The sequence below is a fragment of the Scylla paramamosain genome, chromosome 36, assembly GCF_035594125.1.
Source record: "Scylla paramamosain isolate STU-SP2022 chromosome 36, ASM3559412v1, whole genome shotgun sequence".
Classification (NCBI taxonomy): Eukaryota; Metazoa; Arthropoda; class Malacostraca; order Decapoda; family Portunidae; genus Scylla; species Scylla paramamosain.
The window spans coordinates 5,072,342-5,097,746 of NC_087186.1; the positions used below are offsets into that span (position 1 = coordinate 5,072,342).

General features: G+C 40.7%; 1 protein-coding gene and 1 long non-coding RNA gene across 12 annotated transcripts; one reads left to right on the plus strand and one right to left on the minus strand.

Annotated features, from left to right (window-relative positions):
• Positions 1 to 15,988, minus strand: LOC135090843 (AP-4 complex accessory subunit tepsin-like). Its single transcript, XM_063987941.1, has 14 exons — positions 15,924 to 15,988; positions 14,430 to 14,618; positions 14,196 to 14,351; positions 13,840 to 14,044; positions 13,318 to 13,493; positions 4,868 to 4,989; positions 4,527 to 4,665; positions 3,468 to 3,540; positions 2,576 to 2,667; positions 2,007 to 2,168; positions 1,673 to 1,733; positions 1,380 to 1,516; positions 920 to 1,106; positions 1 to 682 (listed from the first exon to the last, which is right to left on the minus strand). The coding sequence occupies exons 7-14, from the start codon at positions 4,572 to 4,574 to the stop codon at positions 75 to 77; spliced, it is 1,368 nt and encodes a 455-aa protein (XP_063844011.1). The 5' UTR covers positions 4,575 to 4,665; positions 4,868 to 4,989; positions 13,318 to 13,493; positions 13,840 to 14,044; positions 14,196 to 14,351; positions 14,430 to 14,618; positions 15,924 to 15,988; the 3' UTR covers positions 1 to 74.
• On the plus strand, positions 4,646 to 25,263 carry LOC135090845 (uncharacterized). Of its 11 annotated transcripts, none has more exons than XR_010262146.1 (8): positions 4,646 to 4,998; positions 15,373 to 15,597; positions 18,088 to 18,173; positions 19,171 to 19,294; positions 19,853 to 21,100; positions 22,255 to 22,360; positions 22,956 to 23,115; positions 24,821 to 25,263. It is a non-coding gene; the product is annotated as an uncharacterized LOC135090845 (long non-coding RNA). The 11 variants fall into 11 exon arrangements; XR_010262147.1 differs by having other exon boundaries at positions 4,647 to 4,998; positions 15,373 to 15,481; XR_010262145.1 differs by lacking the exon at positions 4,646 to 4,998 and adding an exon at positions 23,916 to 24,051 and having other exon boundaries at positions 15,176 to 15,597.
• The last annotated feature ends 142 nt before the right edge of the window (positions 25,264 to 25,405 follow it).

A 25,405-nucleotide genomic window follows, 5' to 3' on the forward strand; every position in this document is an offset into this window, starting at 1 on the left:
TTGTGGCAAACATTAACTTTACTCAGAGAAGAATCACAACACAGAGACACACATTCAAAACACTGATGCTTCTTTTACACAAAGTTAGATACAATAAGAGAAAGCTTCCTTGCCTTGAGTTGCACCATGGACTCCAAATTCTTGTTCTCCTTGACTGCAGTGAGAGTCTGTCCCAAGTGGGAGTGGACCAGGGCAGGAGGGAGGACATCATAGTGCATCCCAAACTCCACCAGCAGCAGCAAGGCCAGGAGTCGTGTGGTCCTGGTGTCTGTGTCTGGGCTGGCAAGGGGAGGGGGCACATCTTTTGTGTCACAACCAACCAGGAAATGACAGCCTGTGATGTTGCTGGAGGTTTCATTAGCCTGAGGGTCACTGCTGGTGGGTGCAGCAAGAAGTGAACACTTGTTGCTGATTTTCCCCAGCAGGAGGGGAAGGTTGAGGGTGGCACAGTCCCGGCTCATCCCCACCAGCATGTCATGGTCCAGCGGCCACCTCATCTTGGCGTCTGTGAGGGTGTTCAGGAGCTGCTCTTCTGCAGCCCCTGAAGAGTGTGCATCAGAGGAGGAGTGGCTGCTGGCTGGGCCCGGGGAAAGGTCCATCTCTGAAGTGAGTGGAGAGGCTGGGAGTTCCTGGGTGTCTTCATCACTCTCCCAGCCACCCCCTGCACGGCCCCTTCGGTGGGCTGCAAGGCACACGCACCATTATTTATTTATCTTGCCTCAGCACAACACAGACTGATCTGTTGTTTAACAGTGCATGAATGTTTACCTTCCTTGATGTAAGACTTCAGTTTGGTCTTATTATCACATCAGTGAAGACCATGACTCCATGATAAGTAAATAAGGATTAAGAACAGATGCCATAGCTTTCTTTGTTTGTATCTGGTGATTCATGGATTGTCTTAGACACACTGGCTCACCTTTATACTTGCTTTTCTGTGAGGCAGACAGAAGCTGCATCTGGATCTGTGGGGCAGGCTGGGAGGGTGGCACAGAGCCCAGGGAGGGAAGGGACAGTGGCTGGTAGTCTCCCTTATCTCCCTTCAGCAGGTCCAGGCTGTTGGTGTCCCCTGAAGTGGACATCACCCGCTCCACCATTCCTCGCACCTATGGGTACAAGCATGTTATTTTTATCATCTGAGCTTACTCCCTGTCTGCAGTCTTGTTACCTAACCTGGCCTGTGCAATGAAGCAACCTTGAGGGTGTAGTGAAGCTTTGCTGAGAATTTCACATTCATCAGTATTTTACACCTGTTTCCTAGCACTAATTAAGGTTAAGTACTAGGAGACTGCATGCTGCAAATGTTAAGCCCACCTGATGTGAATTCAAATATGATGTTTCTTTCAGTGTCAAGATACTGAGACCAGACAACAACAAACCTGTGTCACCAGACTCTCACTGGGGACAATGGGGGAGCTCCCAAACCCTTCATACTTTCCCTTCACCCCATGGGAGCCATACCCTTGTGGTGCCACACTCAGGGTGCTGCTGCTGCTCTCCTCTGATTTGTCCTTGCCTGTGAGAAAATTAATAACATATGTGATGCAACAAAGCCTTAGTAGTCATATATCTACATACTTCATCACAGTAAGCCAAGAGGAACTGTTACAGAAGTGAGAAGATGGAGACATTTAATAAGAACAGGAAAACAAAAGGTTCTGTTTTTAGTCACCTGCCAACCACTGTTCATCTTCCTTCATTGTCTTGGAGTCAAAAAGTTGAGTCAGCAATTCCTGCAAGCAGTATATCAAGCCAATGTCAAAACATCATCATAGCTTGGAAAGAATGCACCATCAATGATACCTATCTATTCACACATTTTATACATATATAGTTTCCTTTTATAATAATGAAGTTCTTGTACACAAAGAAGTAAATAATGATCAATAAACTTCATAGAATAACTATGATGCATACACAGAGATAAACAGCAAACAGTCGCATCAAAAGTAGGAGCAATGTCTGAACTGTATAACACTGTCTCTGGTTTGGTTAGTGGTGAGGACCTGTATGGCAGAGCTGAGGAAGAGCTGCGGTGTGTTGGCCAGCAAGGGGTCAGGCGGCCCGCCAGCAGCGGCAGCCTTGCGCAGCTCCCCATCCTGGCCACGCAGACTGACCCTCACCCCCCGGTGGCCACGAGTGCACAGGTGTTGGAAGATTCGTATCACCTAAGACACAGAGGAAAGAGTCAGGGAGTCAGGCAGTTGAATTAACCATATGGTATCTCACTTATTCCTCCTTGTGACCTGAATCATCATTAACTTACTGTTGTATTCCTGTATCAGCTTGTTTCTTTCTGTATGTCATCTTTTGTAATGGTAGAGAAGTAAGAGTAAGTAAGGAATCAGCTATCTTCCATTAATATTCCTTTACATGTATTTGGATCATAGAAATAGTAAACATATCTAACTATTACAAAATATCATTGTCAAGCAAATTTGATAATAAATGTTCTTAAATGTAATGTTAAAGAAAACTTGTCAAGAGTAATCAGAGCTTCACTTCAAGTAGTAAATGAAAACTGTCAGAAATGAAAGAGCTGACTAAATTCTCAGCAGATATAACTTTTTCTCACCTTCTGCTTGCCAGGCCATGATGAGCTGTGTAGACGTGCTAGCAGAAAGTCAATCAGTAGCTGGCGATGGCCAGGGGAGTTGTGGCTCAGCTCTGATAGGTGTTAAGGAAACTGCCACCAAATTCCCTAAGGTCACTACACTCCCCAGATCAAAATCAGCCCATGCTTGCCAAGGTGGGTGTAGGACTAAATATAACATTTTCCCATGTCTGACTGCATAAACTGGTGATATGTTTTATTTAATCTTTTTTTTTTGTATTAATCTGTTATTTCTCCTTTTTTTATATTTTTTTATTTCATAAGTTTTTGGTGCATGGTGGAGAATTGAAAGAAAATTAGGTATGTATGAGAGAAACAGATTCCAAATTCATTCAGAATGCATCAAACTTTACAGAAAAAAAGATTGTATTGTCATCAAAATGAATGAACACCCACAAACATAAGCTTACTTTTTTTTTTTTTTGGGGGGGGGGGTGAAATAGGACCATGTATCTTGTTGGTATATTGATGTGGATTTTGAAATTGAGAAACTAATCTGGAGCAAGCCATGAGAGGTAATAATTCCATACGAGGTCTGTAGTGGGCATGTTGTATAACTGTATCTCTTCAGTGTAGATGATAACCAAGACTCATGAGAAATTTAGTTTTTTTTTGTTGTTAGTATCTTAAATCATATTAGTACATTAAGACATTCATAATAAGATTAATGTGTAGAAATAAAAATAGAAAATGGTAAAACATTTGAAAAGTAGGAATAAAAAGGTATATTCATTATTAAGTAGTACTATTAGAAATTTTGTGCTTGCTGATGAATATTGAAAATAACATCAATGCAACATAGAATAACAGGAAGCAGAAGTATTACATCATGTACTGCAGGCAACAAGGATACTGATAATTTCTTCATACACATATCCCGGAGTTGGTGTGTCATTGTCTGTTGTGGCCTTGTTGAGGAGGGGATACTGCAACACACGAACAACATTAATGAATGTGAATCATTACTTGTTGAGAAAATTTGATCATATAACAATACAGATGCCTCATCTTGCTCCTTTAGACACTCCAGAGTCACACTAGTAAACATGGAAATTGGACAAACTGCTGTGCTCCAAACTTGTCCACATAACAGTGAAAAGCATTACAAAATTCAACCTAACCAAACATAATAATCGTGCCAGGATGCCTCTCCCCCATGGAGCCCCATGGAATCGCTTTCCTGTCAGGTCTCCAGGATTCTGGTTTTATTATAGTTTAAGTCATTACACACTACGTGGTAATAACCTACCTCATTTTGTTCTTCTCACTATTCACATCATTTCTAATGATTACACTACTTGTCAGAAATTAATAATAACGCCACAATAGGCCTGAGAATGCACAGCGCTCTCAACTTTTTCTAATAACGCCACAATAGGCCTGAGAATGCACAGCGCTCTCAACTTTTTCTAAGTCCACAGGTAAACATAAATGGTGTATTGTTGCCTGAACTTCAGTTGTTTAATGCTTTGAATTGTGGGTAGCTGCTGGATAGGATCACTGTGTCTATAATTCCTCGGGCCAATCACGTGCTACCACCACTTAACACCACGAGTTGCACCAATAGGAAGTCTCTATAAGTACCCATAAGCTGCGCGGGCAGGTTAGGTTAGGTTAGGTTAGGTTCCCCACAGGCCCCCAAGCTTGCTTGAGGGATTGGGTGGCCGTGGGTAGAGATTGGGGACATTGGCTTAAACTATAAATTTACCAGGATTCTTTTTGTAGAAGGTGGAGTAGGAATAATGCGAGGCATTTATGATATATTTTTTTTTAATGTGAACAACATTCTTAGCACAGCAAATGTTTGGAATGTCGATTTTCGACCACGGACTCCTTTATTCGTTGGAAGTACTTAAATATTTTTTTTTAGGAAAGAACGCTGGAATTGCATGTATATCTTATTAAGACTCACATAGGATGCGAAGTCCACCACATTCTTGGCCTCCTTTAGGAGTTCCATCCCTCCTCGTGGGGGAGTTCCTGATATTTCCTCAAATATTGACTGCCTGTCACGATCAGCTGTTGTTTGTTTACATTCCTCTCACCCACCACTGTCAATCGAACAATATTTGTATAAGATTGCTTTAAATAACTTCAGACAATCATCTACATCCAAAATAATAAAGCAGAAAATGTTTACATCTTATTTTCCTCACAGATATTAAATTTAAGATTTGACTTTTGAGGAATCATAATTATATGTAACACCAAGATCAAGAAGTAGGCAGCAGGCCTGCAGGCGGGCGAACCAACCACATTGCACATTACCTGATGGCCACAACAACCAGTGACCTGCAGCATGGAGGGACTGAGGCGCGTGTCATCCTGTCCTTCATAATATCTTCTCACCAGGAAGTGGATGACGTGCCTGTGAACTGGTGAAGGTAAGAATAACACAAGGATGGATAAGATTAGGGTTGTATTTTACTTCACTTTAGCGCTGGGACTATTTTGTTACATGTTAGCCCGTGAATGCGTGTAAAAAAACTGCAAATAGTGATAAATTTATGTCAGCCAATGAATGCGTTTAAAAAACTGGGTATTTCTTGATAAGAAACCTGCCCGCCATTCCCCCCCTACCCACTCAACCCCTCAAACAAGCTTGGGGGCCTGTGGGGAATCGGGGGTTTTGGAGGATATGAAAAGTAAGTGAAATATGAGCATTCGAAAAACTCAAAGGAAATTTACCTTAATATTTCGAATTTCCCTAACCTATCCTAGCCCTAACCTTTCTCTAACCTACCCTAGACACCTCCCTCGCTAGAACGTTAACCTAATCTAGCTGGTGGGGCTGTGCCCTCCTGGACCCCCCCCTCGCTAGGACATTAACCTGATCTAGCATAACCTAACCTAACCTAGCATAACCTAACCTAATCTAACCTAACCTAGCATACTCTAGCCTAGCATAACCTAACCTAACAAGGGAGCTCAAAAATTATACCATTATGCCTTACTGGTGTGGTGTTGATATTCTCAGACCAATGGAGGTGGGTACAGTTTAGCAGCTTTGTTAATAAAGACATGAAACCTCTTCATGTCTCCATGCCGCATCTTAAACATAGCTGTAGCTAAATAACCCACATAGTAAGTTTTCCTCCTCCCAAATGCTGGCACTTTTCTCTTCACCTCCCTCCACTGGGTAGCCATATTGATAAATGACAGTGAGCCTCTATCAGAATGCCTGACGTGTCCCTAAAAGAAATGAAAAGTGTAACTGAACCTACTGTGGAAAGTCGTTATTGGTGCCTGCACGAATGGCCTTGCGAGTGGCAGTGTGTGATTGGAGGGATCTGGTGTATAGATACCATGAAATTCTAATGTGAGGCTACTCACAAACCCCAGTTATAAACAACAGAAAATCATTTCAGTGTTTACTCTAGACTGGTGCAGAGCTCACTGTACTTAGAAAATGTAAAATTTCTCCACACTCCCAAGTGCTATTACAGCCATACCAGACACATGCCCCCAAATTTTTTATGTTTACAGCAAGGTCACTGAACCCTTCTCAATGAAATGTGAGTTTTGTGCTTATATGTAACGCAGATGTGATATCCAAATTAACCGAAAACTGTAAATAGGGATGAATTGTTGTTGAGTATATCTTTGTTTCCAGATAATGCTGTCCTGCTTACAAAAATAGGAATGCTTGTATTTAATAGTGATAATATTGCATTTTATGTGAGCATCCTCCTGCTAATTATGGTCTCATCGTACAGCTTTAGATAGTCTAAGACTATCCTGTTCTATGGAATATGGTTGCAAAATGAAATAACATTAATATATATGGAGCACCTGAAAGTAAAGAAAAGAATTTGTGAAGAGAAAAGAAAGTGACAGGAGTTTTGTAAAAAAGCTGATTGAAGATGAGTTTGAGATGGAATTAAGGAGTTATAGTTTAATGAATCTTACTCATCTGAGAAAATCCATTGAGGATGCCCATAAGCCTAGACCACTACTGGTTTGTTTTGAATCTTTAGCTGAAAAAAATGAAGTGCTCAAGATAACTTGGAAGCCGAAAGGTTTAGAGGAATATAAGGAAACATGATCTCACAAAGTTTCAGAGGGGAAATATGAGAAGCTTGGTGGAAAAGGCTTGAAAGCTTGAAAAAGATGAGTTGGGAAAGTTTACTTCAAGTAAGGGGCCCACTAGGCAATATGAGTATAAGGCGGATAAGATAGCAACTGTAAATAAACAAATAAAAGAGTGCAGAAGGATCAAGAGTAAGTAATAATAGTGCAAATGGTTTAGTAAGTAATGAGGATATACAGACAATGTCTTGCTGGTACACAAATGCTGATGTCTTGACCACAAAGGTGAACTTAAATCAAGATTAGAGCAGTGTACAAAAAAAGCCACATATTATGTTTTTATGTGAGATCAAGCCCAAAAATGCAAAATATTTGCTTACACCCAAAGAAATTTCAATTCCTGGTTATAAGTTATATATATGAAGATGGGGAGGAAGGAAAACAGAGGAATTGCTATATATGTAAGTGAGAGTGTATCAGCTTGGCAGATGAAGATGACAACTAAAGTAGATGAGACATTATGGATCCAGGTGAGAAGTGCCAGAAACGTAGAAGTGTTAATGGGATGCATGTATAGGAGTCTCCAGAGCACAAAAGATAATAATACTCTACTTAGGAATTTGCTTGTGGAAGCAAATAATGGTAAGGATGCCCATGTCATGATGGTGGGTGGCTTTAATTATCCAAAAATTAATTGGTAGACCCAGTCAAGGAGGAAGTATGGAGACTGAAGAATATATATTTATTAAAGCTTTCAGAGATTCACCAAGTGTACTAGATTTCATTTTTACCAAGGAAGAGGCAATGATATCTGATATCCTATATGAGTCACCTTTGGGCAAAAGTGATCATTGTATTATTACATTTGATGTGCAGTTCTGTACACCTAGTTTAATGCACTCATATAGGAAATATTACTATGATAAAGGTGACTATAATTCTGTGAGGTCATATATGGATAGTATTAATTGGGAAAAGGAATTGAATTGTTGTAAGGATGACTTTGAAGAGCAGTGGGCATTGGTAATAGCAAGACTGCAGTATGCTAAAAACAAGTTTATTCCTAACAAAATTATTAAGTCAACTGGTCAACAGGTGAACAACAGGCCACTTAACAAGGAGGCACGACAAGCAATAAAATGAAAACACAGAGTGTGGCAAAGGTACATGGAGACAAAACATCCAGAAAAATATAGAGAGTATACTAGAGCAAGAAACAAAGTAATATTTATAAGAAGAAAACAACAGAAAAAAATGGAAGCAGATATATTAGCAAGTGTTTAGGAGAGCCCCAAGAAATTTTTAAAGTTTGTTAGGAGTATAGTTAAGCCAAAAGGTGGAGTGTCTGATTTAATAAAATCAAGAGTAGTGAGTGAAGTTAATTTAACAAAAACAGTTGGCGAGAAGGCCCAAGTACTGGCTGATTTCTTTAGTGACCCAGGAGCCTGAATGTATGCCCTCACCTATCGAGTCCAGGAATTACAAAGTGAGGCTGGAAGCTATAGACATTACAACTAGCAAAATACAGGACAAACTGAAAAATGTCAAAATGGACAAGTGTCAAGGCCCAGATGAAATTCACCCAAGATTACTTAAAGAATTAAGCAAGGAACTAGGGGAGCTGCTACAATGCCTATTCAATACATCAATCAAGACAGGAAAAGTACTAGAGATGTGGAAGAGAGCAACAGTATCTGCAATATTTAAGAAGGGTTGTAGGAAAAATCCAAGTAACTATAGACCCGTAAGCCTCACATGTGTTATTTGTAAAGTTCTGGAATCTATAATAGGAGACAGAATATTGAATCATTTACTAGAAAATAACTTATTAAGCTCTAAAAAGTTTGGATTTATGAGTGGTAGATCCCTTACATTGCAAATGTTAAATGTGATGAATGCTTGGGCTGAAGCACTTGACAGAGGGGGTGAGCTAGATGTAGTGTACATGTAGTGTAGATGTAGTGTATTTGGATATTAAAAAGGCCTTTGATACAGTGCCACACAAGACTGATCTTTAAGTTAAAAAGTTATGGTATCGGTGGACACCTTACTTCATGGATTTCAGCATTACTATCAGGAAGAAAACAGCAAGTTGTTGTGGATGGCTCATCATCAGAATGGAAAGAGGTGTAGAGTGGAGTGCCTCAAGGTAGTATCATGAGACCACTGTTGTTTATTATATATATATCAATGATTTGCCTGATAATATAGCCTAAACTTTATATATGTTTACAGATGATACAAAGTGCTTCAGAGAGATAATGAACTCCATTAACCAAGTAATACTCCAAAATGACATAAATAAACTTTGAGTGGTCAGAGAGATGGCTACTTCAGTTTCACCCTGAGAAGTGCAAGATTATGACAGTGTCAAGGTCTAAGTCATATAAACACAGGCAATATACAATGAGGAATGAAGATCAAGTAGTAATGAAAAGATTAACAAAGCAAGTAGAGTAATGAGGCTTATCAGAAGATCTTTCATCTATTTAAACCAAGATAATTTCAAGAAACTTTATATTGCATTAGTGAGACCTCGTCTTAAATTTGGTAACATAATCTGGAGCCCAATTAGAAAAAAAGATGTAACATCTTAGGAAAATGTACAGAGAAGAGCAACAAAGATTATTCCGGGACTCAAGAACCTATTTATGAAGAGAGACTGAAAGTGTTGCAGCTGCCTACACTAGTATACAGGAGACTGAGGGGTGATATGATAGGGGCATATAAACTAATAACTGGAAAGTATGAAACAGGGATAGCTGCAGTGATGCAGCTCGATGAAGGTGCAGGCCCAGCTACAAGAGGACACAAATATGAATTTGAAATTCAGTTTGTAATCAAAAAGAGATGTCATACGAGGCTAAGGCAAAACTTCTTTGCAGAAAGGATAGTCAACACATAGAATGACCTCCCATCAATTATTGTAGAAGCCTCGAGTGTATTTGCATTTGAAAGAAGATTGGATCAATATTGAGACATCAAGAGGTGAAATCTAATTATGAAGCTGCGCACACCAACCAACAACTATATAAAAAAATACAAGATCTGGACATATAGGTTTAACAGCCTGTGCCCAGTATTCACCTAAGTAAACCTAAGTAAAACTTTACTTGCTGAGATAGAGGACAGTCAAAATTCCACGTTACTTGTTTCTTGTTGTCTCACAGAATCACAACAAAGTGCAACAACCTTTCTGCCATGTTTACTCAGCACACTGTTCTGGTGCCTTCACTTAGGCTTTTTCAGAAATGTTTTTTAAATCAACCATTTACTACAAGTATGAGAGAAGCCCATGACATCAAGTGATGCTTTCGCAATTTGAGTCTCATGAAGGACAGGAGGTAAGGTTTTAAGTGACTGCTGCGTAAGTTGTGCAAAGAACTGCCTCACATCATCCAGTCATGAAATTTATAATTTCCAACAAAACACCATATGTATATTTCATTGGCAATGGGTAATTCTCATTAAAGTTTGAATGTGAGTTTATTAAAGAACATAGATTAACTAGCTGTGATCCGGAATGAAAAAATAAATCAATGAATAAACAGTTGGGTTCAACCACTCACACATGTACATTTATTCCACTCCACGCACACTTATTTATTGAAGCAGGTTCACACTTGGCAATTTGCTGCTGAATTTCCAGCCGCTGCAAGCTGCGTTGGCCCGCCTGCTGGAATTTTTGTGCCTGGCGGCTGGAATTGCTGCCAAAAAACAAGGATCGTCTGGCAGTGTGTGCAAGTGGTCGTGATTTGCTCTCTGAGTTTTGTGTGTGTGTGTGTGTGTGTGTGTGTGTTTTCCTATGTGCTGAAAAACTGTGAAGATAGTGATGAGTGCATGTGGTGCATGCAATGAGAGTGTGGCTAATAGGCAAAGGGCTGTGGCATGTGAGAGATGTATGGCTTGGTTCCTTGTGAGCTGTGTGGGCATAAGGGAGGCCAATATGAAGGCACTGGGCCTTCGAGCCTCTGGTGATCCTATGCAGGGAATGCCTGAGCAAGAGCCTCATTGAGTGGAGGAGCCAGGATGAGGGAAAAGAAGAAAGAAGAGTGGAGCAGAGCACCCAGACAGAAAACTTGATGAAGGAGGCAGAAGTACAGACGACAAAGACTTAAGACACAAAAGACCACCAAGAAGTGGTGGAAGTGGCTAGAATAGACAGACACCCAAGGAAGAAGAGAATGGTGATCAAGAAAGCCCCAGTACATGTCACTGGAGACAGCATGGTGAGGAAGACTCCCAACTTCATAAGAAAGGAAACTGAGTGTACCAGCATGGGAGGTGCTAAGATCCAGGACATCAAGGAAGAAGTTCAAGAAATGGTAGAAAGAAGCCTGCTTGTGATCCAAGGAGGCAACAACTTAGCAGAGACAGGTACCAAAGAAACAGTAAAGGAAGTGATAGAAGCAGTGAAGGCAGCAGAAGAAAAGGTGTATGTGGCTGTGGCGGGGGTCCTGTGCACCCACGGGAAGGAGTGCAGTAAGAGATCAGAAGAGAAATGATCTGCAAGATATGCATGGAACTCATGAAGATCAAGATGGAATGGATGGCAGGGAAGAAGGGCAACATGAGCTTCCTGGACATGGAGGGGATCCTCAACCAGGACAAGTTCTACAGGAGAGACTGGGTCCACCTCAACCACAACGGGAATGAGAAGCTAGGACGACTGACCGAGTGGATGAGGGCAAGGCAAGTGTGCTGTGTGGACGAGGCATGACAAGGAGAACCCACTAATGACAGCGGATGTGGAAGAGAAGAGACTAACCAGGCGAGTAAATGTGTGAAGATTGGCTTTATGAAATGTGAGAGGATGGGATGTGGGTAAGTTTAAGGATGTATGCAAGTAGCTCAGCAAGCGGAGGTTCGACTTAGTTGGGCTCACTGAGACTCACCTGAGAGATGATGTACGAATAGAGGGATGTGAGTATGTTATCATTGGAAAGTCGCATAAGACACAGGAAACACTGGGAGGAGGTGTAGCCGTACTCTACAAGAAAGAAAGGGGACTGAAAGTAGAGGAGATTGATGTGGGGAAGTGTACAAGTAGTGAGGATGTGCTTGCCGAGTGGAATGCATGGATGGTCATGGCAGACCAGAGAAGGTGGTACTGGTGGTAGCATATATGACTGTCATGGGTGAAAGAGCAGATAGGGAGAATAGGAGGAAGTACTACATACTTAAGAAAGTCATGAGAGAGCATGGAGAGGTGAGAGTGCTAGTTATGGGTGACAAGAATGCACATGTGGGAATACTGGGAGAACAGATGAACAGGAATGGTGAAATGCTTGGGGAGTTTGTTGATGAATTAGAGTTGGAAAATCTGAATGTTACTTTAGCTGAGGGGTGTGTGATTTGGAGTGCAAGAGAGCAGGGATCAGCAACTGACTACATGTTTGTGAATGAAAGAATGTGTGAAATTGTGTCGCATATGTGGATAGATGAGGATGGTTTGGTTGATATTGTGTCTGATCACAACATGCTGGTTGTGGTGTGCTTGATGCATGGTGGAGAATGAAGTGAAAGTGGCAAGTAAGAAAAATAAGTGGAGACTGAGAGATGTAGGATGGGAGAACTTTCAGGTTGATCTGAGTGAGAAAAACTGGGATGATGTAAGTGTGCATGACGTGGAGCATCTAAATGAGAAACTGGCTGAGGATGTGAGAAGTGCTGCTAAAAACCAGATAGGGTTTGTTGAGAGTAAGCAGAAGAAAGAATGTATGTAAACCATGGTGGAATGATGAAAGCAGAGCGGCTAGGAAGGAGCGAAAAAGAATGAGTAGACAGTGTAGAGGGTTGAGGAAAAAGAGGCATGAAAGCAATGAGCCAGAAAATGAGTATCAGAATGCATGGGCAGCATATGTGAAGCAGCAGCAGTTGACAAGGCAAATGATAATAAATGCTAAAGTGAAGAGTGAAAGGAGTGTGATTCTATCTTTAAGGGAGAAAGGAATGGAAGGTGGCCATGAATGGTACAAGTTCATGAGAGGTGAGAATATGTCAGGCATTGTTGGTGTGGAGAGTCTGAAACTGGATGGTGTAGTTATAACAGAGAAGGAGAGAATCAGGGAGGCAATCAGAGGGTTCTTGAAAGAAGTAAGTGGGGTAGGTGAGACAATTAGTGTGAGAGAAGGATGTGTGACACTGGAAAGGAAGAATGCAGATGAACTGGATGAAAGAATCAGCAGAAAGTGGAGAGATGTGTGAGAAGGCAGAAGAATGACAAGGCAGCAGGTCCAGGTGATATACCATATGAATTTCACAAGAATGGTGGGGAGATAGTGATTGCATAAGGGAGGATACAAGAGTAAGAATGAGTTAAAGACCTACAGGCCAATTGCATTAGTGAATGCTGTACGAGTATGTAAGGCTTTCAGTGCAGTGTTGAATGAGAGACTAAATGGATTGAGAGAGCTGGAGTGTTAGATGAAGAACAGAATGGATTTTTATGTGGATAGGAGAACTGAGGATATGTTTGTGGTGAATGAAATGATTGAGATGAAGAAGAAGGATGGGGGTAGTGCTAAATAACAGTTTGTGCATAAAGCTGACAAATACTGATGTCTCCTGAGGTCAGCCCAGGCCCAACAAGGAAAGCAAATGAAAAAATTAAATGAACCCCCAACATCACACCTTGAAAGGACCACACAGTCATATGAACAACACAAACTCACTTGTTAGTTATCAAACTGGTGACATTTTCTGGAGGAACGTAATCTAGCTGAGTCAGCGCAGTATTTACAGACGGCCAAAACTTTGTTCCCTCTGGGATAATAGAAGTGGTGGTTTGGTGGCTTATTTCTTCACAGCCCATCAAGCTAAATTTGTATGTGGGAGTGCACACATACAGCTGAAAATGAAGATTTGTGACAATAAGCAAAATGCACAATTCATGCCATGATTTTCAATATTATATAGGTACTGATCTGATAGTATCTAGCTCCACATGAGACAACAACAGGTTGAGGTTTGAGAAAGGACCATCCAACACTCAACACGAGGAATGTATATCCACCTACATGAAATAAACATGTGGAAAAGGAATGTATCAAAAACTGGAATCAAGAATTTCTGTGAGAATAAAATGGTATGTACTTTTGTGATACCTTCCCTGTTCAATTTGCAACAGTAAATATGTTTCAAATACTGCCCCACTGAAAGAGGTATCAGGATAATGACTAACAAATAAAACTTACTGGAACAGAATAAAACTTTGGTGGTGAGGCAAGAGAGGCTGCACCAACAAAGGTCTCAATGCCTCCGTTGGTCACCACCGTCTCGGTGCCAACGATGACCTTTGATGACCTTGTTGACACGTGACATGATGGGGAACACTGCAGAGTCTTGAATTAATGTTGTCTCAATTCCAGCAGTACATAAAGCTTTTGCCACTGGGTGACCCTGCACAAGTAAAAGATGTATTGAGAACATAAGAACATAATAAAATAAAGGAAGCTGCAAGAAGCCATCACCCCTACGTGTGGCAGTCCCTGTGTTATGTATTGTGCACATCAGACACGATGACGTGAAAGAGACGCATAAAACACCTTACATCATATTTAGGGGCACGTTCGGCAACAATAACGTGGAATTTCCTTTGTGTGGCTGCCTTGGTCAAGAAGGCCAAGACCAGTGGACACATTGCACACGTCACAATGACCTCATCATTGTGATCTTGCTTACACCTTGGGCAGCTATCAATTCTTGGCTGAAATAAAAGGAATCAATATAATACTGGTAACAAACAATGTCAATGTCCCAAATGTCAGTGTAATCTTTACTCTACCTTTGTTCAACCTCAGCTTTCTGTTCACCAATGGCCTCAAGTACTCTGTCCTGCAGCTCTGGAATAACCTCCGTGCATTTTGGGAGATCTCCACATGCAGGGTGAGTCTACTAGCATGGACTGTGAGAGGCTTGGGTACTCCACACCTTGCTTCTCTCCACGTGGTGTGTTGTGTTCGTCAATTACTATCTGCGTGAAGAAGAAAAAGAACTTAAATAAATAAATGAGATACACACACACACACACACACACACGAGGGCAGACAGGCAAAATACATAGAGAGAGAGAGAGAGAGAGAGAGAGAGAGAGAGAGAGAGGCTGTACTTAAGCAATTATATCTTTCCATACCACACACACACACACACACACGCACACGAACGTTTCCCTAAGGGCTCTCCTTGACACACAGAGAAAGGCTGGTAATTCTCTGTTGATCATTAGCTACAGTATGGAAGCCTCTGTTATACTTGGATATCTCTGTGAAGTATTGTTGTTTTTTAACGTCAAATGGTAAATACTTAATAATGATAAGCTGAGATATAACACAGTATTAAGCCAAGCCTTCAATTCACACAAGCTTTTCAATGATTTCACATTACGCCACACAAGGGACGAGACATTGCAGTGTAAGCCCCGCCAGGACCAGTTTGAATTTGGCGCTTCAATCAGTAACATCTAGATACTTTGACAATTACAGTTATAATGGCCTGAGATTTATTTTTACACGCTTATAATTCTTTATATTTAATTTTCCATTAGTTTCGTATAATATAAAAGAAGTTGGTGGTTGTTATTGAAAGGTAAAAGTGTGTTGTGGATAGGTTTGTGTCCGTACTGTGCAGAGCAGGCCAAGGGAGGACAACACAGCACCAGACGTAACACAGAAAGGCACTGTGTTCAAAGGGTGCCATAAACTGTGGCTTCATTTAATGTATTTTGGCAGAACAAGACAGTGACAGGGCCGTGGGTGCCTGCGTGTGCTGGTGCAAGCTTGGTGCCTGCCTGGATGTGCCTACAGGGAGGTGCCTACAGGGCCACCAAGGCTAATATTGGTAAGAAACCCGCCCACCACTTGTCCAGCCAGCTAATTTGCACAGTGTGATGTAACAGGCGGTAACTGTGATAGTGTTGTTACGTGTCACCCACAACAACAACACAGGGCTGTCAGGTCAGTGGTTAACCTTACTGTTTATTGTTGAGCATCGTATTTCATGTTTTTGCACCTGGTTAGGAATATATTGACGTGACCCAGCATTCCACGGTGCCACAAGCGCTCCAAGCCTCCACCACAAAACTCTTACTAATTAACCATGACAGGAATTATAAAAACGTCAAAAAAATACACTTAATGTTATCAGCTGAGGTGGAGGCAGCCTTCCCCATTTGTCCGCCAATATCTGCTTCATTTCTCACTTATTGTAAGCCTAACACGTCACTAAGTGGAGCCACATAACTAGGCTTTCATATCCGCTAGCTAGATATATCTGCCATTGCCTCATTTAGTTACGATGGAAGAATAACAGGCAAAATAGCGGCCGTTCTCTCCACTGACAAGGGCCGCCATGATGCCTGGCTACCTCTGCCAACCTGCTTCAACCTGTGGGTTCCAATATTTTTTTATTTTTTTCTTAACTTCTTTATTCTGCTGGTATAGCATGTTTTTTTATGGTTTATAAAAATAATTATTTGCTTTAAAAGTATTTTCGTGGCTTGTGTTGAGTTGTGTTCAATTTTGTGTTGCTTGCCGAAAATGCGGGGTGTTTTTTTAGCAGTATTTTGACAAACTTGATTTTTTATTTCACGTTCTAACTACGTCTTTTGTATTTCTAAAAATTGCTTATGATTTTTAAATTGTTTTTTGGTTCCTGTTGAGAGAAATAAGTGGACTTTAAAAATGGTTTATGGTCCTGTTAAAAGTTGTTATTACAACACTTTTTGTGTTATTGTCTCTCTATTTGAGCTTGTAACTAACTTTTCATTGCTTGAAAAAATTGTTTGTATGTTTTAAAGTGTTTTATCTTGTTGTTGAGTGAAAATAGGTGGACTTTTCAGTGGTTTTTAATCGTATTTAGGTTCAACACTTGGTTTTTACACAATTTCGGTTTTATTTGTTTACTTCTTGTTCCAGGTCACTTTTGATTGTGTAAGATGATAGTTCAGATTTTTTAAAAATTTTTACGTTCCTAAAAATTCAAATGTTGTGGACTTTTCAATGATTTAAATGGTGCCGAATATTTCAACACTTTTTCCATATTTCATTTGGATATTTTTTAAATACTACTCAGGCTAGAGCTGTTTTAATATTGTGAATATTATTTTAAGTATTTGTCAAGTCAGAATATATAAGGCATTCCAGTCTAGCTCCATTTTTTCGAGGGGTCAATTTCGAAATGAAATCCGTTACGGTACGTAAAATTGCCGTGACGTCACGGCCGCCATCATGGACCCGGGACCTTGATCGGCTCCCCTGTCTCCTCGGTAATAATTATCGTACTTTGCAGTGTTTTCCTGGTGTTTCCACGTGTTTCTAAACTCAGACGTGTAGATAAGAGTAGAATGAGTAAGAAAATAAGAGAAATATTGGAGGAAGAGGAAGGGAGAAGGAATAGAGGAGGTGGTAAAACAGAAAAATGCTAAGAAAACAATATTTAGCTTAATTTTCCCTGCTGCCCTGTCTGTCTTGGTAGTATTTGTCTTCCCTGACAGTGCTTCCAGTGTATTTGGTGTGTTTAAGAGGTGTTGGAGTGTGTCTGGAGGTGTTTAGGGAGTGTTGCAGTGTGTCTGGAGGTGTTGAAAGGGTGTTGAAGTGTGTGTTTTAGGGATTTGGTGATGTTTGAGTCAATATTTAGCGTTCCTGGTGTGTTTTGGGGTGTCTTAGGCTTGTTTAGGAGTGCTTTAAGTGTGTTTGGGACTGTTTTCAATGTTTTGTGATGTTTCAAGTGTATTTTAGGATGTTATGGACGAGTTTGGGTGTGTTTTGTGTGGATACCGGGGAATTTCGGGTGCGTTTGTGGGTATTTTAGGTCAGTCTGGGTGTTTTGGGGTGTTTTAAGTGTGTTTTGGGCCGTTTTCAGTGTTTTGGGATGTTTTAAGTGTGTTTTAGAATGTTATGGATGAGTTTGAGTGTGTTTTGGGTAGGTACGGTGTGTTTTCGATGCGTTTAAAGTCAATTGGGTGAGTTTTGGAGTATTTTAAGTATGTTTGGGGATATTTTGGTGCACTTTCGATGTGTTTAGGGTGTTTTTTGTGCGTTTAGGAGTGTTTAAGGTGTTTTAAGGTGTTTTAGTGTGGTTGGAGTTGCTTTTGAGGTGTTTTGGTTATGTTATAGGCATGTTGCAGATAAGTACTGGGTCTTTGAGGGTAGAAGTGGTGTGCTGGAGGTAAAATAAAAGGTTCTGGAGTGTTTAAGGGGGGACTGTGATAGTAGAAGCGTGTCAGGGGTGTTATAGCGTGTGTTGTGATGTATGAAGCTTCTAGATGCACGTGTGTGGGATGTCTGGGTCTGTACGAGGTGTTGTGGTGTTGGAGTCCTAGCAGGGGAAGGTACTGGAGGTTGTAGTGATGGGTAGAGGGTAAAAACAGAGGTACACTTTAGGTTAGGTAAGGTTAAGCGTTCATTGGTGTTGATTCAGTAATACGATCTTTTTTTTCTTTTAAGATACAAATATAGAGGGACGAAATAGGGAAACAGGAAGACCACCACCACCACCACCATCACCACCAGCAGTGTGGAAGAAAGTTTAGGCAAGCGAAGAAAGTTGGAAAATTAATAATTAAACGCTTGCTGTCTTTTATTATCTTGAGTATAAAATGGTTATATGACAATCTCTCTCTCTCTCTCTCTCTCTCTCTCTCTCTCTCTCTCTCTCTCTCTCTCTCTCTCTCTCTCTCTCTCTCTCTCTCTCTCTCTCTCTCTCTCTCAGCTTTGTATTAGTTACCCGTTGACAGAAGTGACAGCCGCGTTTTCTCTTGTCAGATGTAAACAAAGCGGTAGTTTCCTTCCAGCTGGTGATAAAACTCTTTCTCGCTCTTCCTCACTCTCCCACGTCACGGAAGCAGTGTGTGTGTGTGTGTGTGTGTGTGTGAAGAAGAAAATGTTATATTATATCTACGTGTTTAAAAGTTTCCTTCATTTAAGTCCAAAGAGGCTGGCTGGCTGATGCTAAGGAAGGAAGAAAGGGGTGGTGTTTAGGGGTCTGGGATGGAAAGCGAGTGATGTGTTTTGTAGCCTTCAGATAAAAAATATTAACAAAGTTTACACAGTGGGAAAATTTTGGTGGTGAGAGAGAAAATGACTAAAATATTACCTCAAATTTAACCAAACGTGGTGGAGCTTCACACTCCTCAGCTGACCCTAATCAAACCAAGCCTAACCCAAAGAAGCCTACCCTAACTTCTGTCTGGTGCTTCCTCCTCCCCAAGACTGGCTATCTCGTGTCTTAATCCCAAGCTGGCCTAACCAAACTTTACCTAACCTAACCTAAGCAATTCTAACCTAGCCAAACCTTACCTAAGCAAGCCTAACCTAGCCAAGCCTTACCTAACCTAACCTAACCTAACCTAGCCAAACCTTACCTAAGCAAGCCTAACCTAGCCAAGCCTTACCTAACCTAACCTAACCTCACCTAACCTAACCTAAAGAAACCTAGCCAAACTTAACATAACCTAGCCTAACCAAACCTAACCTAACCTACATCCTCTTCCCACAGCCCCACTTAACCAAACCTAATGTAACTTTCAGAGCAACGGCAACCCTCCGATCCGGCAAGCAAGTTGGCGGCAGCGATGGCGGTGGCGGCGGCAGTGGTGGTGAGGTGGACGGCAGGGACAGAGGGGCAGTACAGGCTGCGGACATCAAGGAGAAGGTGAGCAGGGTGTTGTGTTGGTGTGTGTTGGTGTGTGTTGCTAAGCTGAGATGCAATATTTGTCACTCAACACTCGTGCAACACTGCCTCCATGCACAAGTGTGTCGGGAAAATGATTTAAAGTCGTAAAAATGTTCTTGTTTTACTTTATTTATTTATTTATTTATTTTGTTTTATTTTTTGTATATATAGGAGGGACACTGGTCAAAGGGAACTAAGTACAATAAGAAAAAAATACTGAGAAAAAATAAAAGATAAAAAAGACCTCACTTAACCTAACATAAGCTAACTTAACCTAACATAACTTAGCCTAACCTCTTTTAACCTAACTTAACTTAACCTAACCTAACCTAACTTAACCTAACCTCTTTTAACCTAACCTAACCTAACTTAACTTAACCTAACCTAACTTAACCTAACCTCACTTAACCTCACTTAACCTAACCTAACGTAACTTAACCTAACCTAACCTAACCTCACTTAACCTAACCTCACTTAACCTAACATAACCTAACCTCACTTAACCTAACGTAACCTAACCTAACCTAACACCCACAGAGGAACGCACGGACAAGCAAGGTGTTATTCGGCAGTCTGATCCTGGACCTGCTCGGCTTGAAGGTGGTGCTGCCCGTGTGTCCTGCTCTCCTCGACTGTTACTCCAAGCACAACACCAGCGGCTTGTATTCCTCTGAGCTCTCCTGTGTGACTTATTACCAGCATATAATCGGTTTCGCTGCGAGGTTCCATTCTGTCTTGTTTGGTAATTGAGTGGGTTTGTTGTGTTTTGTATTATTTGTTTTAATTTTTTTGTTTTTATTATTATTTTTTCAATTTTTTTATCCTATTATCTATTTATTTATTTTTTGTTTGTTTGTTTGTTTACAGGGTGTGTGTGTGTTTGTTTGTGTTCCTGCTGTTCAATATTGCAGCTTGTTTTCTTTATTATTGTTATTTTGTGTTTTATTCTATTTCAGTGTTCTGAGGGAGTCTTCAGGTGTTTTTGGGGTGTTTTGGGGTGTTTTTGGAGTGTTTTGGGGTGTTTTTGGTGTGTTGTGAAGTGTTTTGATGTGTTTTGGGGTGGTTAAGGGGTGTTTTGAAGTGTTTTGTGGTGTTGTGGAGGTGTTTTGGGATTTTTGGTGTGTTTTAAAGTGTTTTGGGATGTTTTTGGAATGTTTTGATGTGTTTTGAGATGTTTAGGAGTATTTTTGGAGTATTTTGGTGTGTTTTTGGAGTGTTTTGGGATGTGTTTTGGGGTGTTTTGGGGTATTTTGAAGGTGTTTTGGTGTGTTTTTGGAGTGTTTTGGGATGTGTTTGTAGTGTTTTGGGGTGTTTTGGGGTATTTTGAAGGTGTTTTGGTGTGTTTTGGGGTATTTTGAGATGTTTTGGTGTGTTTTGGGTTATTTTGAGAGTGTTTTGGTGTGTTTTTGGAGTGTTTCTGGGTGTTTTGGAGTATTTTGAGGGTGTTTAAAGGTGTTGTGGTAGTTTAAAATATATTGTTAGTTTACTTTTTTTTTACTTTTTATTTTCTTATGCATTATTTTATTTCTTATTTATATTGTGGTGTGTTGTCGGTGTGTCCTAACCTAACCTAACCAGCCTACCCTCTCCTAACCTCCCCTCAACCCACAGGCACTGATTGGCGTGACATTCAGCATAGGCTTCACCGTCGGGCACACTGTGGGGGCTGCGTTCTCCCGCTGGGGAAGTACTGGGTGGTTCGCGGCCTCGGCTGTCTACGCACGCACTCTCACTGTGGCTAACATAATATTCTTTGCTGTCTTCTTCCAGGAATCGCTGCCTGAGGTGTGTGTGTGTGTGTGTGTGTGTGTGTGTGTCTCTCATTTTTTTTTTTTTATTATGTATATTTTTTTGGTTTTTGTATAATTTTTGCTTATTTTTTTTTTTTCCCTTCATTTTTTCTTTCTTTGCTTATTTTGTAATTTGTTTGTATTTCCTTCTGTCTCTGAATGTTGTTAAAGAGAGGTGCATTGTGAGTAAAGCATCATTTTCTCTTTCCTTTCCTCATTTCTTTACTTTTTCCTCTTATTCCTTCCTTTCTGTCATCATTACAAACCCTTTCTATTCATTACAAACCCTTTCTCTCATTTTCCTTACCATAAACCATCAAAACATCTTAACAATCTCATTTAAATCACTTTTCTTTTCATTATCATCTGTTTGTTTACATTCTCTTGCTTTCTTTCACTTATTAATTCATTACACTCCTGTTTGTGTGTTTAGGAATGTTTTGAGATATTTTGGGGTGTTTTGGAGGTGTTTTGGGGTGTTTTTTCAAGTGTTTTGAGGTAAATTGTCTGTTTTTGGTTGGGTTTTGGAGGTGTTTTGGGGGTGTTTTTGCAAGTGTTTTGAGGTAAATTGTCTTTTTTGGGTATTATTGGGGTTTTGGAGGTGTTTTTTCAAGTGTTTTGAGGTAAATTGTCTTTTTTTGGGTATTATTGGGGTTTTGGAGGTGTTTTGGGGATGTTTTTTCAAGTGTTTTGAGGTAAATTGTCTGTTTTTGGGTGTTTAATGGTGTTTTGGGAGTGTTTTGCAAGTTTTTGAGGTAAATAGTGTGTTTTGGGGTGTTTAATGGTGTTTTGAGAGTGTTTTGCAAGTGTTTTGAGGTAAATAGTGTGTTTTGGGGTGTTTAATTTTGTTTTGGGAGTGTTTTGCAAGTGTTTTGAGGTAAATAGTTTGTTTTGGGGTGTTTAATGGTGTCTTGGTGGTGTTTCAGGGTTATATAGGGGTGTTTGGGGGTGATCTAGGGTAAGTAGTGTTATCAAGGCTGTAGTGGAAGTTACTGTGGGTTTTCAAAGGGTGTTTCCATGGTGATTCACTTGTATTTTATCCCTTGTACAGTAAAACTCCCTTTCCCTGAGTTGGCAACACTGTTTGTTTACGTTCGCTGTTATCTCGTCGTGTGTGAGTCAGATTTGTGTCTTGTTCTTCCACCGCAGGGCAGAAGGAGGAGGGACATCGGTGCCAGTTTGACCGAGGCTTGGGAGGTGATCAATCCTAGGGCTCTGTTCTCCGTCAGCTGTGTCAAGGGCCTGGGAAGAGAAGGTGTGTGTGTGTGTGTGTTTGTATGTTCAGTATTGTGTGTTTGTTCGTGTTTGTAGTATTGTGTGTGTGTGTGTGTGTGTGTGTGTGTGTGTGTGTGTGTGTGTACTAGCAAATATTCCCTTATGTTTACTCCTGAAACACACACACACACACACACACACACACACACACACACACACACACACACACACACACACACACACACACACACACACCACCTCCCGTTCCTCCTCCTCCTCCTCCTCCCTTCATTCATACACACACACACACACACACACACACACACACACACACACACACACACACACACACACACACACACACACACACACACACACACACACCACCTCCTGTTCCTCCTCCTCCTCCTCTCCCTTCATTCATACACACACACACACACACACACACACACACACACACACACACACACACACACACACACACACACACACACACACACACACACTACCTCCCGTTCCTCCTCCTCCTCCTCTCCCTTCATTCATAAACATCTGTCTTTCTCTCTCTCTGTAGAACGCATGAAATTAATACAACTTAGCCGAGTTTACTTCCTCTACCTGTTCCTGTATTCCAGCCTGGAGTTAACGCTGATCTTCGCGACCCACCACAAGCATAGTTACGACTCGTTGGCGCAGGACCGCAAGTTTTCCTTCCTGGGCCTGGTCATGGCAATTACACAGAGAGGGTTTATGCGAAGTGTTAAGACTGGAACTGAAAAAGCAACTGCCAATTAGGTATGGTGTGTTCTGGGGTTTGTGTGTGTGTGTGTGTGTGTGTGTGGCTGGGAAAGGGTTGCCTGTGTGTGTGTTTTCAAGGGTGTTTTCATGGTTCGAGTTTAACAGGGTGTAGTGGAAGTTACTGAGGTTTTCAAGGGTGTTTTTCTTGGTTCTTGTTTAACAGGGTGTAGTGGAAGTTACTGGGGTTTTCAAGGGTGTTTTCATGGTTTTTGTTTAACAGGGTGTAGTGGAAGTTACTGGGGTTTTCAAGGGTGTTTTCATGGTTCTAGTCTAACAGGCTGTAGTGCAAGTTACTGGGGTTTTCAAGGATGTTTTCATGGTTCTAGTTTAATGGGCTGTAGTGGAAGTTACTGAGGTTTACAAAGTATATTTTCAAATCTATATTTTTACTGTGTAGAATTACAATATAAAACAACAGGATTTATCAGTAACAGTTTAAGTAACAATAATTGTTACTTAAACTGTTACTGATAAATCCTGTTGTTTTATATTGTAATTTATTTTTACGCGCTTATAATTTTTTACATTTAATGTAAAAAATTATAAGCGCGTAAAAATAAATCTCAGGCCATTATAACTGTAATTGTCAAAGTATCTAGACATTACTGATTGAAGCGCCAAATTCAAACTGGTCCTGGCGGGGCTTGCACTGCAATGTCTCGTCCCTTGTGTGGCGTAATGTGAAATCATTGAAAAGCTTGTGTGAATTGAAGGCTTGGCTTAATACTGTGTTATATCTCAGCTTATCATTATTAAGTATTTACCATTTGACGTTAAAAAACAACAATACTTCACAGAGATATCCAAGTATAACAGAGGCTTCCATACTGTAGCTAATGATCAACAGAGAATTACCAGCCTTTCTCTGTGTGTCAAGGAGAGCCCTTAGGGAAACGTTCCTCCAGAAAATGTCACCAGTTTGATAACTAACAAGTGAGTTTGTGTTGTTCATATGACTGTGTGGTCCTTTCAAGGTGAGATGTTGGGGGTTCATTTAATTTTTTCATTTGCTTTCCTTGTTGGGCCTGGGCTGACCTCAGGAGACATCAGTATTTGTCAGCTTTATGCACAAACTGTTATTTAGCACTGTACTTCATCTCCCAGTAAAACTTCTGATCCTAAATGCATCAAATGAAAGGTCTTTATGTTTTACTTATGAGTGAGATAAACAACTTACTCAATTTATTATACAGTAAAATCCCTCTCATCCGGCATTCCAGTATCCGGCAGCTTCAAGTATCGGCACATTTTTCCCCGAGCCTTAAAATCAATAAAAAATTAACGTGTACTCAGAAAATCAATTAAAATTCCCACGCGAGGCATACTCCGTCCCCTTGCCACCACAGCGCACTGCTTCGCGCCACCCGCAGCCCACTGCACTGTGTTTACTCAGTGACTCAGTCCCGCGTGTGCACTGTTTATCGCCTGACGCCTTCATCACGCCTAAAGTTGTAGAAAAAAGGAAGTGTGTTGTGCTTACACTTAAGCAGCTGATCAGATCAGCTGATCATTGTTGTGGTAAGATGCGTGAGTGTAGGGTGGTCGTTGTGGACATAATTTCACTTCTATTCAAGTATCCGGCACGTCGGCGGTCCCGTTGATGCCGGATAAGAGGGATTTTACTGTACCCTGTTTATCTTGCACATCTACTCACTTAGCTTTAAATAATGGCTGCTGACCATTTAAATCTCTTTTATTTCAGTCGAGGTACTGCACCATCCTACGTGTACCGGCAGCTTAGCGAACTGTACCGTCCCACTTCTTGTGTAACAAGAAGGTAACAGCTTTAATCCTTGCAAATAAGGAATAAGAGAAAAGAGACACACCTGCCATTTGTACTGTTATGCTGTAGTGTTCTGTCATTTTTTTCCTCTTTTATCCTAGAACCATTTTTGGTCATTCATGTTTCTAAAAATTATTATACAAAAATGTTGAGCTTAATATGTTTGGTGTAGTTTTTTGTAACATGTGTTATTGTTAATGTGTGTGGTTCCCCTCAGGAAGAATGTTGCAGTATTAGCAGTAATGTTACAGCCAATGGAAGTGTCTGTATTGTGCTTTGGTGGGAGGTTAATTTGATGTATTTTTAGAGTTGTGCAGGATATTATAGCAAGCCCTCAAAATAAAGAAAATAACTATAGAAAACACTCCTTGTATTGAAAACACCACTGCAGAGAAATCTCTAATGAAACAGGAAACCCTACATTCAGTACTGTGTGGTTGTTGCAGTAACACTGAGCTAAATGCCTTTTGGATGGTTGTACACTAAAAATAATGTAAAAATGCC